Source organism: Crocuta crocuta, unplaced genomic scaffold (genome assembly GCF_008692635.1).
Source record: "Crocuta crocuta isolate KB4526 unplaced genomic scaffold, BGI_CrCroc_1.0 scaffold115, whole genome shotgun sequence".
NCBI classification, from domain to species: Eukaryota; Metazoa; Chordata; class Mammalia; order Carnivora; family Hyaenidae; genus Crocuta; species Crocuta crocuta.
In genome coordinates, this window is record NW_027530575.1 from 8,427,501 (window position 1) to 8,444,118 (window position 16,618).

Consider the following 16,618-nt stretch of genomic DNA (forward strand, 5'->3'; position numbering starts at 1 on the left):
ATTAGGGAAGAAAGATGGGCACTATATAAGAAGAAAAGGGCAATTTACTAGAAATATAGGATGACTACATTTGTAAGCATCTAGTTATAGTGCCTCAAAATAAAACTGAATTAAAAAAAAAAACTACCCACAGTGATAGTGGCACATTTTAATATACCTCTCAAAGGACAAAGAGAGAAGGAAGGTTTTAATGATACGAAGTTTAAAAACACAGTAAGATTCATCCAACAGATACACTGAGAGTCAATTATACCAAAAAATTACAGAAGAGGCAGTATTTTCAACCATACTTAAAGGATTCATAAAACCTGACCACATATGAAATGTATTAGTTGGTGCGCCTGGGTGGCTCAGTTGGTTAAGCATCCAACTTCGCCTCAGGTCATGATCTCACAGTTCATGATCTTGTGGTTTTGATCCCTGTGTTGGGCTCTGTGCTGACAGCTCAGAGTCTGGAGCCTGCTTTGGATTCTGTGTCTCCCTCTTTCTCTGCCTCTCCCCCACTCACACTCTATCTCTCTCAAATATAAAAAAACATTTTTAAAGAATGGAAATGTATTAGTTAACTGAAATCCATTTTAACAGAATCTTCCCTCCAGAGTGGTTTAAACCAGTTAAGAACTTATTTTTTCCTGTGTTACAGGAAATCCAGAAATAGGTAACTCAGGGTTAGTACAGCCAAATAATACTGTATATATCCCTGTTGAATAATCAGTAGCCTCTGACTATCATCCTCTTGGTCTATTTTCTAGGAAAGAAGAAGAGATAGAACAAAGGGTAAATGGTAAAGAGAAAATCCCAGATGAGGCATTCCCATTTCCATGGGCTTCTCTAGAACCCACAAGCAGTGACCTCTCTCTATTTCTCACTGGCCAGAACTATGGGCTCATGGGCAGTCATACGGCAAAGAAGTTGGGAGATGAGTCCTTAAAAAATTGTCCATGCTGTCAACCTGAATACAATTATATAGTTTTGTTACTTTAGGAAAGGAAGAGTAGACTAGATCTGGGGATAGCAACTCATTGTATCTGACACATTAGCCCACACAGAAAGTCTCCAACAATTTTCTGCTTGGATCTATGTCATACAGAATCTGTATCATGGAGACCATGCATTCTGTGTATAATGCAATTAAATTAGAAATATATAAAAAATAACATGCATGGAGTCTGCACATTAAAAAATATATTTCTAAATAGACTACAGGTTCACTACATCTATCTTGATGAGGACTGGACAACATTTAGTAGTAAATCACAGTGAAAACATTATTTATCAACACTTTTGTGATGAAGATTAAGGGGACTTTAGAGAACCCTATAACCTTTAATACTCAACAGTTAACATGGTGTCGCTCTTTCAGGAGGAAACACTCACTGATAAAGACAATCACAGACCCACAATATTTGTAAGATTGGTCCCAGTATAGCAGAAGTCAGGAATTGTGCCTGAAGGCTTTCTATATTGGTCACAGCATGGTTGCACTCCAGTGTGAGTTCTACAATGAGGAGTGAGGGGTCAAGGATCATCAAAGGCTTTTGTTAGTTATTTCACTCATACTTTCGGCCCAGTGTGTATTCGCTTGTGCATTATAAGGTTAGTGCTGGTGCTGAATGCTTTTCCACACTGAATACATTTATAGGGCTTCTCTCCTGTGTGAGTTCTCACATGCACCCTCAGGCAAGAGGAATTCCTAAAGGCCTTCCCACATTCTTTACACTCATAGGTTTTCTCTCCGGTGTGAGTCCTCTTGTGCACAATGAGGTAAGAGCCCGTGCTGAAGGATTTTCCACACTGACTACACTCGTAAGGTTTCTCTCCAGTGTGAGATCGTGTATGTTTCTTAAGGGATGATTGATCAATGAAGGCTTTCCCACAGTCGCTGCATTCGTAGGGTTTCTCTCCAGTGTGGGTTCTCATGTGTTTCTGAAGAGATGAAGGAACAGTGAAAGCCTTGCCACATTCCTTACAGTCATAGGGTTTCTCTCCAGTGTGAGTCCTTCTGTGCACGTTAAGATGAGAGCTCTGGCTAAAGGACTTTCCGCAGTGATTACACTCATAAGGTTTCTCTCCAGTGTGAGATCTCACATGCTTTTTAAGGGAAGACTGAAAAATGAAGGCTTTCCCACAGTCACTACATTCATAAGGCTTCTCTCCGGTGTGAGGTCTCACACACTTCTGAAGGGACAAGGGGCCAGGGAACACTTTCCCATGCTCATTACATTCTGAGCTTTCCTCCACAGCACCCATTTTTTGGTGGGTGCTAAGGGTAGTTCTTTCTCCATAATCACTGCACTCACAGAGTTTCTCTCCAGTAGGAATCCGCTCATGTACTGGAAAGGAAGAGTGTACACTGAGGGACATAAGACACTGGTTACACTCGTGAGGTTTCTCTCCTGTGAGAGTCCTTAAGTGTTTCCTAAGGGAGGACTCTTGATTGAAAGCTTTGCCACAATCATTAAACCCAAGGGTCTTCTCTCCACTGTGAGTACTTACATGACTCCTAAGGGTGTGGCCAAGGTCTTTCCCACTGTCTTTATATTTGTGGCATTTCTCTCCCTCGCCATGTCTTGTACACATAAAGTGACAGTTCTTTCGGAAGAATTTTCTACAACCATCAAATTCCAAGGGTTTCTTGCTGGCCTGCTGAACAAGGAGTAAGTGGTGACTAAGGATTTTCTCATGTTCTTTACACTCACGACAATTCTCTTCCATGTGGATTTGGCCATACATAGGAAGCACACATTGCAATGGACATTTTTACTATTTACAGTGCATGTGTATGAATTTTTTTGCCCTATTCTTTCAAGTTGAATCAGCTCTAACCCAGGACTCCATCATTCCTAACAAAGGACATCCTAAATACAGAGTTTTGCCAATAATGAGTAAAGATTGAATTAATTATGTATTAAATACTTAACAATGGAATCACATTTAAATAAAAGTTTTCTTTTTGGCATTCTTTGTGAAACAGCAAGTGTTGAGCTAGGTTTAGAGATTTCTCTAATTTTATGAGATTCAGGAATACTTCCCCAAGACAGCCACCTGCCTCACTGTCTCCCCTCATTTGGAAGCTGGTGCTTTAACTCCATGACATTCACAGACTTCTCCTCCTATGAAAGACCAGGAATCATTCCTAGTGAATCTTACCATCTTTGTGTCATTGCAAGTCTTTTCTCCAGGAACATTCTGTACAGGAGATGCATCTTTTGATTTCAGTTGAATATCCCAGTCTGAAATTAAAACATTTTATAACTATTGGTATGAAAAAATAGGGATAATAGCAAAAAAGGATGTAGGTGCCCCATGGATGTGTTTTCAATAGCACTAAATATAGAGAGGAAATGTGAAACAGAAGATGTAACCGTGATCAGAGAAATTATTCTAGGAACTTGGCTCTGGGAGAAGATGCCCTTGATAGGAAAGAGCAATGGAATGGGAAGTGTTTTACTTAGAAAGGATTCTGGAGGTTTGAGACAACAGGAGAGTGTATTATCTGGAAAGCAAAGCAGGGAGAATGACACAAGTATTCAAGGAAATGCAAAATTTAAAGAGGAATCAAAACAGTATTTTTCTCAGGGTGCCTGGGTGGCTTAGTTGGTAGACTGTCTGACTTTGGGTGACATCATGATCTCACGGTTCATGAGTTCGAGCCCTGAATTGGGCTCTGTACTGACAGCAGAACCCACTTTGGATCCTCTCTCTTCCTCTCTCTCTGGCCCTCCCCTGCTTGTGCTCTCTCAAAAATAAACAGTAAAAAAAAAAAGAAAGAAAAGAAAAATATTTTTCCTCTGAGGCTAGACAAAAATATGAAATGAGGGGAGAGACAGTCAAGGACGGAAAGTTCAACTAATGGCCTGTGTTCTCAACCCAAATTGATGCTCCTAAAAGACCATCCAATAACTCCTTTCTGCCTGGGACTCACCTGTACAGGCACCTTGGAGTGTTCCTCTCTCCTCTGGCCTCAGTGCTTCCTGCTCCACCTCAGTGATCAGACTGTGCTTGCAGAGAGGGTACCCTGCTCATGAAGAAAGACATGTGAGAGGGAGGACCGTGAAGGAAACAGGAAATCTTTCCACAAAACTGGTTCTAATACTTTGATAGTAAAGGGTTCTGAAGACAGGCAAGTACAACTTCAGGAGTGACAAAGGAATCAGATCCGAGCTTTCTCACAAGGTCCCCCAAACAAACACCTACACACCCTATTCACGGGGAATGGACCCTTGACACCAAGCGCAAGAAGAAATACACACACTATAGATTACTTAAATGCCATAATAATAGTGAAAATGAAATCAATATATTTTTACGGGAAGCCATGAGACTCCCACAAGGGCAGGGACCACTCATTTTGTGTTGACCGTGTATTGCCGTTCTTTTCACAAAACCCAGAACATGGTATGTGATGAAGGACTATCTGCTGCACGAAGAAATGGAAAAATGAAGGAAGAAGGTCAATCTCACCCACGGAAGCCAGGTTCCTGTAGTTCTCCAGCATCACGTCTCTGTACAGGATTTTCTGAGTAGGGTCCAGCAGCGCCCACTCCTCCTGGGAGAAGTCTACTGCCACTTCCTCAAAGGTCACTGAATCCTGAAATATCACACACATTCAGGCTCAGCCAAGGCCCATCTCTAAGAATGTGGCAAAAGAATGGTAGAGGAGGCTGCCAGGATGGGGGAAGAAGACCAGCACAACGCTTGGGAAGTGCAATTGTGCTGTGGGGGCCACCTGTTATCTGCCCCAACGCTCAGTTCTCGGAACTCTCCTCTTTTGCTTTCCCTGCCTGGACCACCTCACCCAGACTTGCATGTTTAGCAGCTTTTCTAACACATAGTTGACCTGATATTTCCAACACTAGGTTGCGAGGACCCTTCCACTCTTAGTCAAGATCCAGTACAGACTGACTGTACTGCAGGATGAGGAAAATACTTGGAAAATGAATGATTTTCCTACAGAATATGGAACTAACACTCAACCTAGAGAAGTATCTGAAAAAAAAATTAACAAATGTTGTAGTAATAGAAGACTTTCCAAACGCATTCTTTCTCTCATTCTGAGAAGCCCAGAGAACTGGGAAAGCCTGAGGACAGCCCAGCGGAAGCTATGGGTTGTGGGCAAGACATCTCTGTATGCTTTGGGGACATTTTTTTTTTAAACAGAGTAATTTCCTATATACCTGTGACCAGGTTGTCAACAGTCCTGCAGCCATTCTTCCTCTTGTGTGACTCCCTCTTCACCAGACAGGGTTCTGAGCAAGCAGACCTAGCGAAGAAAAATACCATGAGAGTCTGGGCTTGACAGATATTCAACACTCACAACCCAGAAACTTCCTCATACTAGCTTCAGAGGGACTCCCCCCGCCACACACACATGCACATATACATACCCACAGTACAGTTCACTGTTAAGATTTTATTTCCCTATCCAAGAACATCTAGGAATTAGGAATCTAATACATCCTTTTTTCTTTTTAATCATTTTTCTAGGCTGAACTACTAAAAATGTCTAGAGCCAATAGGCATTGCAAGGAGCAATGGAGCCCCCCTAATACCAGAATGCCTCTAAATGTCATTTGTCCGTGAAAGAAACCAAGGCTCATCTGGGAAATAGCTGAGTCTTGTGTAGAACATGAAATGCTCAAGGTGCGTCTCGAACATCTTTTTAAAATTATTTTTTAATATTTATTTGTTTATTTGGAAGAGAGAGGGAGAGACAGAGTGTGAGTGGGGGAGGGGCAGAGAGAGACAGACAGAAACAGACAGACAGAATCTGAAGCAGGCTCCAGGCTCTGAGCTGTCAGCACGGGGCCTGATGTGGGCCTCCAGCTCACGAATAGTGAGATCATGACCTAAGCCAAAGTCGGACACTTAACCTACTGAGCCACCCGGGTGGAATATTTTATAGCAGGAAGTAAGAATCCCAGCAAAGGCTAATGGGGTTGGGTCAAAAAGACACAGGAGAAAACTTAAAGGAGCTCCCCTGGCTTAAGATGGAATAATTTAGGGACCCCTGGCTGGCTTAGTCAGAAGAGCATGTGACTTGATCTCAGGGTTGTGAGTTCGAGCGCCACGCTGTATGTACAGATTACTAAAAAATGTAAAATCTTAAAAAAAAGAACAATTTAGGAAATAATGACTGTAGTCAATTGAAATCATCAAATGTAAAACAAAATCATGAGTTCATAATTATAAAAAAAAAAAAAAAACCAACCCAAACCTTAATGGTCAGTATTGGAAAACACCAGGATATCAAGTCATAATTCTGAAAATTCAGAGGAAGCACAAATCAGGCATGTGTCCCTCTCTCCTTTATGAACAATATTTTATGATTTCCAAGTTGTTGTGATGGGTAAGAGTTCTTCTTTATGCAAGAATCGTACATGCTTTATAAGCTGGGTTCATTATAAAGAAATGTTAGAGTCAAAAAGTCACCATTTTGCAACCACTAGTAAATTAATGGATCTAAGCAATCACAGTCAGTGGCTACTCAATTATTAGGGGAAAAGAAAATGGGGATGTTTACTTTCAACTTTCAATTTTGAAAAAACTTTCAAACTGAAAGAAAAGATGATTTGTGTGAATATGATAAACTTCCACAGACTCTTTGCCATTAAAATTTGTCTTCTCTCTCCACCCCTCCCCACCCTTGCACCCCCTCTGTGTTTCAGCAAGAATGTTATTGAGAAGAATCTATGTGAGAAGAAACATCAGATGTCATGACCCTTTTCTCCTATATACTTCAGAGTGACCAAAGACTTGGACATTCTCTAACATAACCACAATTATCAAAATCAGAAACATTTAAACTTGGATTTAATATTATTATGGAACATACACTATCATGGTCCAATAGCGTCGTTTACAGCAATCACTATTTGTTTAATTTTTTTAACATTTGCCCATTTTTTTTAATGTTTTTATTTATTTCTAGGAGAGAGAGAGAGAGACAGCGTGAACAGGGGAGGGTCAGAGAGAGAGGGAGTCACAGACTGAAACAGGCTCCAGGCTCTGAGCTGGCAGTCAGCACAGAGCCCGACGCGGGGCTCAAACCCACGAACCGTGTTTGGAAACCAACTTGACAATAATCTATTTATAAAAAAAAAGAACAATTAGCCACTCTGACTGGCGTGACAGATGAATGGATCAAGAAGATGTGGTTTATCTATACCATGGAATACTACATGGCAATGAGAAACAATGAAATCTGGCCATGTGTAGCAACATGGATGGACCTTGAGGGTGTTATGCNGAAAAATAGTTATTCATAAGTAAGCATTTTAGGTACATTATGAAATAAATATTTAAAACATCTGTCTTATTTTTCTAATGTGTCAAATACTCATAGATGCAATGCTCATAAAATAAAGCACTTTGTGATGCTCGATTTTAAAGAGTGTGAAAGAGTCCTGAAGTCAAAAAGTTTGAAAACTGCTGGTATGGAACCACCACTATTCTGTTATTTTAAGAGATCATAAATCAGGAATTTGGACAAGACACAGTGGGAACGAATGGCTTGCCTCTGCCCTACAATGATAAGAGCCTTCCTTACCTGGGAAGACTCACACAGCTCAAGGGGACTCCAAAAGCAAAGGGCTGGAGTCATCTGGGGACTCATACATACATCTGGTGCCTTCCTTGACACAGCCAGAAGGCGGAGAGCAGCTGGTGACTGCTGAGAGGAGCATCTCCAAGTAGCCATGCAGCCCTTCCATGTTACAGCATAACTGCTTGTTTCCAAGGGAAGCATACCAACTGGGAATATCCCAAAAGAGAACATGCAAAGATAACCAGGAGGGAACTGTATGGCCCCTTATGGCCTAGACTGGGAAATTATACGGCATCACTTGTATTCTACTCCTAAAGAAAAAAGGGGATGCAACAGTGACAAAGAACTTGGGGGCCACGTTTTAAAACCATCAATCTGCCACAAATTATGAACGTACCTCCACGTATTCAATGTTCACTGTCTATTAAAACCATGCCCAAATCTTGTGCCGATAGTGTCAGACTCAAGCTCCATGTCCAGAACCTTAACATCTAAGTCAGGTCCAATCTGGAAAAGACTGTTTTGGTGTGGTTTCAGAATGGTACTCTCTATCTGAAGATGTGTGAAATAAAGAGACAAGTTATTTACTCCCACACAATCAGCATATAATTGTGAGAGGAGGAAAGAATACTCAGAAGAGACATTCATATTAAGAAATGCGTGGGAGGCATCTGGTTAGCACTGTAGGAAGAGCACGTGACTCTGGATCTCGCGGTTGTGACTGAACCCCATTGGGTGTAGAAAAGACTAAAAAATAATAAACTTCAAAAAACATAAACTGCTGGCTGCTTACCATAGAAAGAAAAGGGGGGNTTTGAGCTCTCTGTTCTGTTCCATCAATCTGTCTCTATTCTTTTACCACTACCACACTATTTTAACTAATGTAGCTTTATAGTAAATCTTGGTGTTTTTTTTTTTTATCTTTGAGTCATCTCTACACCCAATGTGGCACTCAAACTCACAACCCCAAGACCACAGTCTTCTTACTAGGACAGCCAGCTGCCCCAAGCTTTATAGTAAGTCTTGAAGTCAGGCGGTTTCAATCCTCCAACTCTGTTCTTCTCCTTCAATGCTGTGTTGGCTATTCTGGGTCTTTCGTCTCTCCATAGAAACAGGTTGTCAGTATCCACAAAATAAGTTGCTGGAATTTTGACTGCATTGAATCCATTAGCGAGGTTGGGAAGAACTAATATCTTGACAATACTGAGTGTATCCATGAATATTTAATATCTCTCCATTTATGTAGTTGCTCTTTGATCTCATTCATCAGAATTTTCCAGTTTTCCTCATATAGATCTAGTATGTGTTTTGTTGTGCTAATGTAAACAGTATTGTGTTTGCAATTTCAAATTCCATTTGCTCATTGCTAGTGTAAAGGAAAACAACTGTTTCATGGATATGTGCATGCATCAAAACTTGAATTGTACCCTTAAAATATGTGCAATTTGATGCATGGCAATTATACCTCAATAAACCTGTTCATTAAGAAAAGCAAACTTAATAGCCAACAGACTCTAACAAGAAAGATATTGAACATACACTTCATCAAAGATAAATGGATGACAAGTACATGTTCAACATCATTAGTCTTTAAAAACTGTGGGTCAAAAAAAAGAAAAGGAAAAAAAGAGAAAAACTGTGGGTCTACTTTGAAAAAAGACACACACACAGAAAGGAGACTCATTTAAATAATGATTTTCCCGATTTTCTTTGCCAGTACCAATTTTCTTATATGTAATAAGTGAAAATCTATACTATAATACTATCCCAATTTTTTATACTTTTAGATTTTATTTAAATACCTTTTGTAACAAAAGTTTTTCATTTTTCATTTAGTGGCACCTAGGTGGCTCAGTTGGTTAAGCGTCCGACTTCGGCTCAGGTAATGATCTCAACAGTTTGTGGGTTCAAGCCCCGCGTCGGGCTCTAGGATTTCTATTTTCATAAAAATATATGGAAGCTATTTTTTTTTTAAAATTTTTTAATGTTTTATTTATTTCTAGGAGAGAGAGAGAGAAACAGCGTGAGCAGGGGAGGGTCAGAGAGAGAGGGAGTCACAGACTGAAACAGGCTCCAGGCTCTGAGCTGGCAGTTAGCACAGAGACTAACGCGGGGCTCAAACCCACAAACCGCGAGATCATGACCTAAGCGAAAGTCGGATGCTTAACCGACTAAGCCACCCAGGCGCCCCATGGAAGCTATTTTCTGAAAGCAGATTGCTTTTCCATTCACAATCTAACATGGCTTATTTCATGTAAAACAAATTAAGCCTTTTCCATAATGCCTTCATTTATAATTTACCATTCCTGTCCAGTGTGAATTGTTTCTTAATAACAAAAAAAGACTTTCCTATATCTCTTTCCCTCTTAGGATCTCTTCTAATGTGTGCATTCAGATTCTCCTGCAAATGAAGGATAAAACAGAAAAATAACCCTACCCTTCTTACGTTTATAAGATTTTTCACACCTGTGAAATCATAACTGAACAGGAAAATATAAGACAGAGCTAAAGGTTTCCTACATTCCTCATAATAAGGTTACCTTCACAATGAATTAGTACATGTTTAATAAGAGAAGTATTAAAGGCTTTCAAACATTCCCTGCAAACATGTGCCTCTCTCGTGTGAATTCTTACGCATTCAGTAAGCATGAAGAAGTACTAAAATTGTCGCCACATTTCTCATCTATATATAGCTTTTCTCCACAGTTGATTGTTAAATGTCAAATAAGATATGTGGGTTGAGTAAAGGCTTTCCAACATTTCTTACATTCAAAAGGTCGTTCACCAGTGTGAGTTCTCATGTGCACTGTAAGGCTTGATGAAATAGTGAAGGCTCTCCCACATTGCTTACATTTATATGGCTTCTCTCCAGTATGTGTTCTTTCATGTTGAGTAAGGTGTGAGGGATATCTAAATGATTTCCCATTCCTCACATTCAAAACGTCCTTCTACACTGTGAATTTTAAAGTTGAATAAGAAATGAGGAACGAATAAAGGCTCTCCCACACTGCTTACAATCATAAGGTTTCATTTCAGGGTGAGTTTGCATGTGACTTTCAAAGCAAGATAAGGTACCAAAGGCTTTCTTTTCCACATTCCTTACATTGATAAGGCTTCTCACCAGTATGAGTTCTTATATGTATAGTAAGATGTGATGACCTAGCAAATGCTTTTCCACATTCCTTACATTGATAAGGCTTCTCTCCAGTCTAAGTTCTTCTGTGTTTTATGAGACCTAAAGAATCAGTGAAGGTTTTCTCACATTTACTACACTCACGGTTTTTCTCCGGTGTGAACTCGCATGTGAATTCAGTTTTGATAAACAAGTAAACTCTTTACTACATTCCTTGCAAACAGTGTTTCTCTCTAGTATAAAATTGTCCTGTTTGGCAAGATCTGGGGAACAAGTTAAGGCCTTCTCAAATTTCTTACATTCCATAGGCATTAGTTCCCTTTGAGTTCTTAAATGCTGAATAAGATACGAAGATCAACAAATGGTTTTCCCACATTCTTTAGACTTGTAGGACTTTTTTCCTATTGTGAATCTGAACATGTACGAAAAGACTTGTAGAAAGAGAAAAAGCTTTCCCACATTTCTTAAAAGCATATGGCCTGTCTCCACTATGAATTCTTAACTCCTCTAAGGTGTGAGGAGAAAGGCCTTTCTGAAAGTCCACTTATAGGATTTCTTTGGAGTATGTTTTCTTGTGAACCAGATGTGGATTTTGGCTTAAAGTGTTTCACATGGATTATAATTAGGAGGTTTCTCTCCATTATTGGTTTTGTTGTGTGGATTAAGGGTAGAGTTCTTTGTGAAGGGTTTTACACACTGATCACACACGTTTTCTTTCTATTGTGAGTTCTCTTGTAGTCTTAAAGCAGAAGTGTTCACTCAAGGCTTCTTCCCAATGACTGAAATTAAACAATTCTTCTCCAATATGTTTCTCTCCTGTTGACGAAGAGATTACTGATGTTTTATAAAAGTTTTCCAGCTTTATTACTTTCAGAGATCCTCCCCTCTGTCTTTCATTGTTATAGTATACAGGAAACTAATCAGCATGACTGAAGTTTTTTGTTTTCTCTTCCATTTTCACTGCATGCAATGCATAGTTCCAGACCCGAGTGCTTCCAAGCAGACTGCAGAGACCATTCTGCTAAAATATTATTTTGTAATATTTCTTTTTCTTTTGTAGTCTTTACTTTCACAGGGATTCTTAGGAAAGTTTAGCTGATAATTGATCAAGATAAAATTATTTTCCAAAATCTTTATCTGAATTGTATATATGGAAATATTGAGCTAACACCGTGAGAATATATTTTGGGGAGTGGTTAAAGTGTTTGTCAATTTCACAATGTTCAGAGACTCTATGAAAAACCGTTTCATTTGGGATAAATAACACTAACCCCAAGTGTCTGTTATGGTTTTGTGCTGCTTTTCAATCTAATGGAATTTCCAAACTTCCATTGGTGTGGAAGGCAAGGAATTACACACTGTGAATCTTACCATTTCTACCACATTGGATGTTTTCCCCTGCAAAATATTCTGCTGAGGTATTGACCATTTGGTATTAAGACAAATCTCCCAATCTGAAATAAGATTAAAACAAAATTAAGGTCTTGGAGACAAATGATGTTAAGCCGGTGTTAAAAATAAAGGCCAATGCCTATTTACTTTCAAAGAATGACAACATAGATTACAATAGAAAAAATAAATGAACATATAAAGATTGAAAAGTCTAACTACCTTAAGAGTTTGGCAAGGAAAATGGGTGCTGGTCAAATTGGTAGGTGATTCTCTAAGAAATAATTCTATACATGTCGAGACTGATGGTGAAGAGGAAGACTAAGAAAACAAAGTTGAAATATAATGGGTGAAGAACTAAATGCAAAATTTAATGCAGAAACAAATCTTATTGTCAGGTCAAAAGGAAGTTTCAGAATGTGTATGAAAAGTTAAAGAGAAGTCTGAAGTACTCAAGGAGCCTCAGAAACCAAAGGCACCAGCATCTCAGGAAAATCCATCTTCAAAAGCTTCCTATTTAACATTACCAAATGGACTGCAGCTCTCATGGATTCCTGCTGTTTTTCATAGAGAATCATTTACCCTTTTCCCCTGACTTTGCAGAACTTGTCCCACTAGCCTCAGCTTTCCCTTCTGTTCCACCNGTATCATTTCCTTATCTCATTTGTTAACCACAAAAAACATCCTGAAACCTGAGGAAATTGAACTGAGTACTCAGTCCCTGTATAGGGACTAAATGCACCAAGAAACTCTTGTTCCATCAGAAGAAAACATGTCTACATGGTAGGAAGAACATGTACTTTTATAAAAGAATGAATGTCCTACTTACCCGAGAATAATTTGTCAGACACCCAGTTGCTGTCCTTTCTCCTACTGATTTCTCCTCATGAAGACAGAAAAAAATCTTGGGAAAGATGACCTTGGGGAGAAGAAATAAAACCTGAGAACCCAGGCTGCTGGAAGTCTCCACACAGAAGCCTGGAAGCCACTCCACACTGATTCTAAGCTCCTGGGCAGCCTGCCTCATCTGGAATCAGGAGGGTTTGGGCTTAGGAAGGAAGAGTTTAATAATCCCAGTTTATAGATGAAGATATTTAAAGTTTAGAGAGGTAAAGATGTTGTTTTCTTTTCAAGTTTATTTATTTTGAGAGAGAGACAAACAGAAAGAGACAGAGAGAGAGAGAGAAAGTGGGGCAGGGGCAGAGCTAGGGAGAGAGGATCCCAGCAGAGTGCACCACCAGTGCAGAGCCCAATGTGGGGCTAGAACTCATGAACCGTGAGATCATGACCTGAGCTGAAGTTGGACACTTAACTGACTGAGCCACCCGGGTGCCCCAAAGTTGGTTTCTTTGGACAATAATCGTGATTCTCAGGTTGATTAAGCAGAACGTCTCCCACAAAAATATCCATCCTCATCCTTTCTTCCCAAATCTAAGGATTCAGACACCAGGGTGTTCTTATGCACTTAAGCCCTCTCTGAGACACCACACAAATAGGACTGCTTAGACCTTGACAAGCCAGGCTGTTCACAGGCCAACTGAAAGCAGTCTCTGACGGGAGCATCAAAAAGGACTTACCACAGGAGGAAAGATCAATGGCTGGCATCCTGTGGGTATGACAGTAAAATCTGCTTGAGCCCTTCTCATTCCCAATGTCCTTCAAGACAGTGTCTGCGCTGAGTGGATAAGTCCATCTCAATTCCTCTTGATTAAGTAGCAGTGGATTCTCGCCACATACCATTAAATATTAACCACTAGGCATTACTCAGCTATCATGAGGCTTTGTTCATTAGTCAGCGCTGTAGAAGGTGAGGTTATATTACATAAAAGCCGTCAGAAACTGTAGAGTAATATACCACATGAATATAAATAACAATTGCCATTTCCTGAGTACCTGTTATGTGCCACAAGCTGTGGTAGCTCAAAGGATTATCAACATGGTTATTATTACCATCATTTAACAGTCGAGGCAACCTGGGTTGAGACAGGAGCAGTGACCCAAGAACACCAATTAGGAAGAGTCCGAGTCTGAATACAGGTTACTCCATCTCATAAGCCTGAACGTCTGAAGTTATTGTTACTCTCTAACATATCTGGACGACCCTCATGAGATGGTGTGCAACAACTGAGTAACCCAGGTCTGGGTTGCTCAAATCTTGCACTTTCCTGAGAAAGGCTTATCTTCAGACCTACTCTTGGCTGGGCTTGTGGGAGAGGTCCATGGAATATCCTGCCTGATAAGAATGTTTTGTATGCCTGAGTCCTTGTGGCCACCGATACTCTGACCAGATAGTTTATGCTAACAATGTGATTTATGGTAAACATGCTTTTATATGCCTGCAGCTTCGGGCAGTGTTCTTCTAACAGTCTGATCACAGGCTGGAGCCTAAGTGCCTGAAGTCAGCCATGCAGGTGGTGTGTGCCTATAGGACTGACCCACAATAAAAACTTAGGACACCAAAGCTCAGGTGCTATAGACTGAATGTTTGGACATCCGTGCATCTTCATGTATGAAACTTAAATCTCCAGTGTGATGGTTTTTGGAGGTGAGGATGTTGAGCGGTAATTATGGGTTTAGTGCCTTTGTGAGAGAGACCCCAGAGGGTTACCTTGCCTCTTCTGTCATGTGATGACACAGTGAGGACTGCCTTTATTAACCAGTAAGGAGGTCCTCCCCTGACACCAAATCTGCTGGCATCTTTTGATTTTTCCCAGCCTTCAGAACTGTCAGAAATTTCTGTTGTTTATAAACAGCCACACAATCCGTAGTATTTTTGTGACCACAGCCCAACTGAACAGCCTACTGTATCAGGTGAGCTTCCTTGGTAGGCAATACTTCACATGTGATGCAACACATCATTACTAGGATTACGCAATGCCCATTTGACTGCACTGGGAAAACACACCTGGATACCTGTGCCTGGTGGTTCCTGGAATTAATCCCATGTGTCTGATCTATCCCTTTGCCGATTCTAATCTGTATCCTTTGGTTGTAATAAACCGTAATGGGTTTAGCAGCAGGAGTTTTGTGAGTCCTACAGCATCGCAGAGCAGGAGGGTGGTCTTGAGGACCCCCAGCACAAACGGTTTACTTAATCAGACGTCTTTGAGCTCTGCCAGCTGGCAAAAACACCCAGCCCCGGTTGCCTCCCTTCGAGTCCTTATATCAGCTTATGCCTTCATCCAATATGCAAATATTTATTTAGGTCCTTCTCTTTGCTACATAATACAGTAGGCATTGAGGAGAGTGCAGTGAACAGAAAATGCCCCCATACCTTAGTCTTTTTTCACATTCCAAGGGCCAAGCAGGTAATAAACACAGAAATTTGTATTCTATCAGTTGGTGATGAATGCTAGGGAAAAAAAAATATGAACAGATCAGGAATATTATCCTCTGCCTCCCCCAACACACACATACATACACCTCCAAGGATATTTCTCAGCAAACTTAGGACTAACAGTGGGAAAGATAAAGACTAAAGACAGAACAGGAAAACAATCATTTCAGAAGACTCTTGAAAACTGACATCTGACTTGCCTTTTTGAGGCCCGTGATATTCAACTTTCAATCCAAAGCGATAGCATAATTCAAACAAAATATACAAAATAAACTCAGAATACATTTCAAATACTGCTCTACTTCAATTGGGAATCAGCTTAGAAACAGCTCACATTCGAGATGTGATCCTCTCCCCTGGGTTTTATGGGTGTAAAATGTACAGAGTAGGTGGAGTTCTAAATCAGACTGTGCCCAAGTCTATTTTTCTTCCACAAAAACCTCACCTCTCCTTTTTTTTTCATTAAATTTTGCCTTTTTTATTCCTTCCTTACCTATGCTTTATGTTCATTTTGTTGGTCCTTTTGAGCATTTGGAAATTATAGCTGAGCTCATTTCTCAAACATTTTATTGAAGTATACATTCAAACAAGCGCAGGCTTACAATGTACAGGACATTACCATGAATTTCTTGACCCCTGAAGCACTCATATGCCTCATCTAAATTACCTCTTTCTCCTCTCCAAATGGAAGCACTATTCTGCCCTGTAAAACTGTAATTCTGCCTATTTTTGAACTTTGTATCAAATCATATGGTTTGCATTAATTGGTGTCTAGCATTTGCTATTCAGTATCCTAGGCCCAGCCTCAGAGCTCTTTGTAAAGTCTAGTTTTAGCATGAACTCTGCTAATTAAGTCAGTTTAACTAGAACTGTCAATACATGATCACCCTCTAATATCTGATCAGGCTCCTCATTCTCTACCACTTCCCAGGTGATGTCTCATCAAACTATTATTTACTTTTGAAAGAGAGAGACAGAGTGCAAGAGGGGGAGAAGGGAAGGGAGGGGGGAGAGGGAGGGAGGAACGGTGAGAGAGAGAATGAATCTGAAGCAGGCTCCAGGCTCCCAGCTGTCAGCACAGAGCTCATCACAGGGATTGAACTCATGAGCTGTGAGATGAGGCTGAGCTCAAGTGGGACACTTAATTGACTGAGCCACTCAGGTACCCGTCTTTTTTTTTTTAAGTTTATTTATTTTGAGACAGAGACAGCAA

The 16,618-nt window shown here is 40.2% G+C and overlaps 2 protein-coding genes across 4 annotated transcripts in view; both read right to left on the reverse strand.

Annotated features, from left to right (window-relative positions):
• Positions 1 to 1,442: 1,442 nt before the first annotated feature.
• Positions 1,443 to 16,618, reverse strand: part of ZNF177 (zinc finger protein 177) — a 67,438-nt gene continuing 52,262 nt past the window's right edge. Inside the window, exons 1-6 of one of the 3 annotated variants that reach the window (XM_077767960.1) lie at positions 12,051 to 12,106; positions 5,178 to 5,263; positions 4,465 to 4,591; positions 3,926 to 4,018; positions 3,151 to 3,233; positions 1,443 to 2,646 (exon numbers count right to left, since the gene is read on the reverse strand). In XM_077767960.1, the coding sequence (XP_077624086.1) occupies positions 1,555 to 2,646; positions 3,151 to 3,233; positions 3,926 to 4,018; positions 4,465 to 4,591; positions 5,178 to 5,210 (1,428 nt within the window). In that variant the 5' untranslated portion in view covers positions 5,211 to 5,263; positions 12,051 to 12,106 and the 3' untranslated portion in view covers positions 1,443 to 1,554. Of the gene's footprint in view, positions 2,647 to 3,150; positions 3,234 to 3,925; positions 4,019 to 4,464; positions 4,592 to 5,177; positions 5,264 to 12,050; positions 12,107 to 16,618 lie in introns of those variants that run through there. The other 2 variants (XM_077767961.1, XM_077767958.1) reach the window with 2 other exon arrangements.
• The window catches only part of ZNF559 (zinc finger protein 559), a 62,000-nt gene continuing 52,950 nt past the window's right edge, over positions 7,569 to 16,618 (reverse strand). The window contains 11 exon segments of the mRNA XM_077767982.1: positions 7,569 to 7,752; positions 10,181 to 10,471; positions 10,473 to 10,517; positions 10,519 to 10,631; positions 10,633 to 10,822; positions 10,824 to 10,853; positions 10,855 to 11,081; positions 11,083 to 11,282; positions 11,285 to 11,385; positions 11,387 to 11,490; positions 12,039 to 12,133. Of these exon segments, the coding sequence (XP_077624108.1) occupies positions 7,569 to 7,752; positions 10,181 to 10,471; positions 10,473 to 10,517; positions 10,519 to 10,631; positions 10,633 to 10,822; positions 10,824 to 10,853; positions 10,855 to 11,081; positions 11,083 to 11,282; positions 11,285 to 11,385; positions 11,387 to 11,490; positions 12,039 to 12,133 (1,580 nt within the window).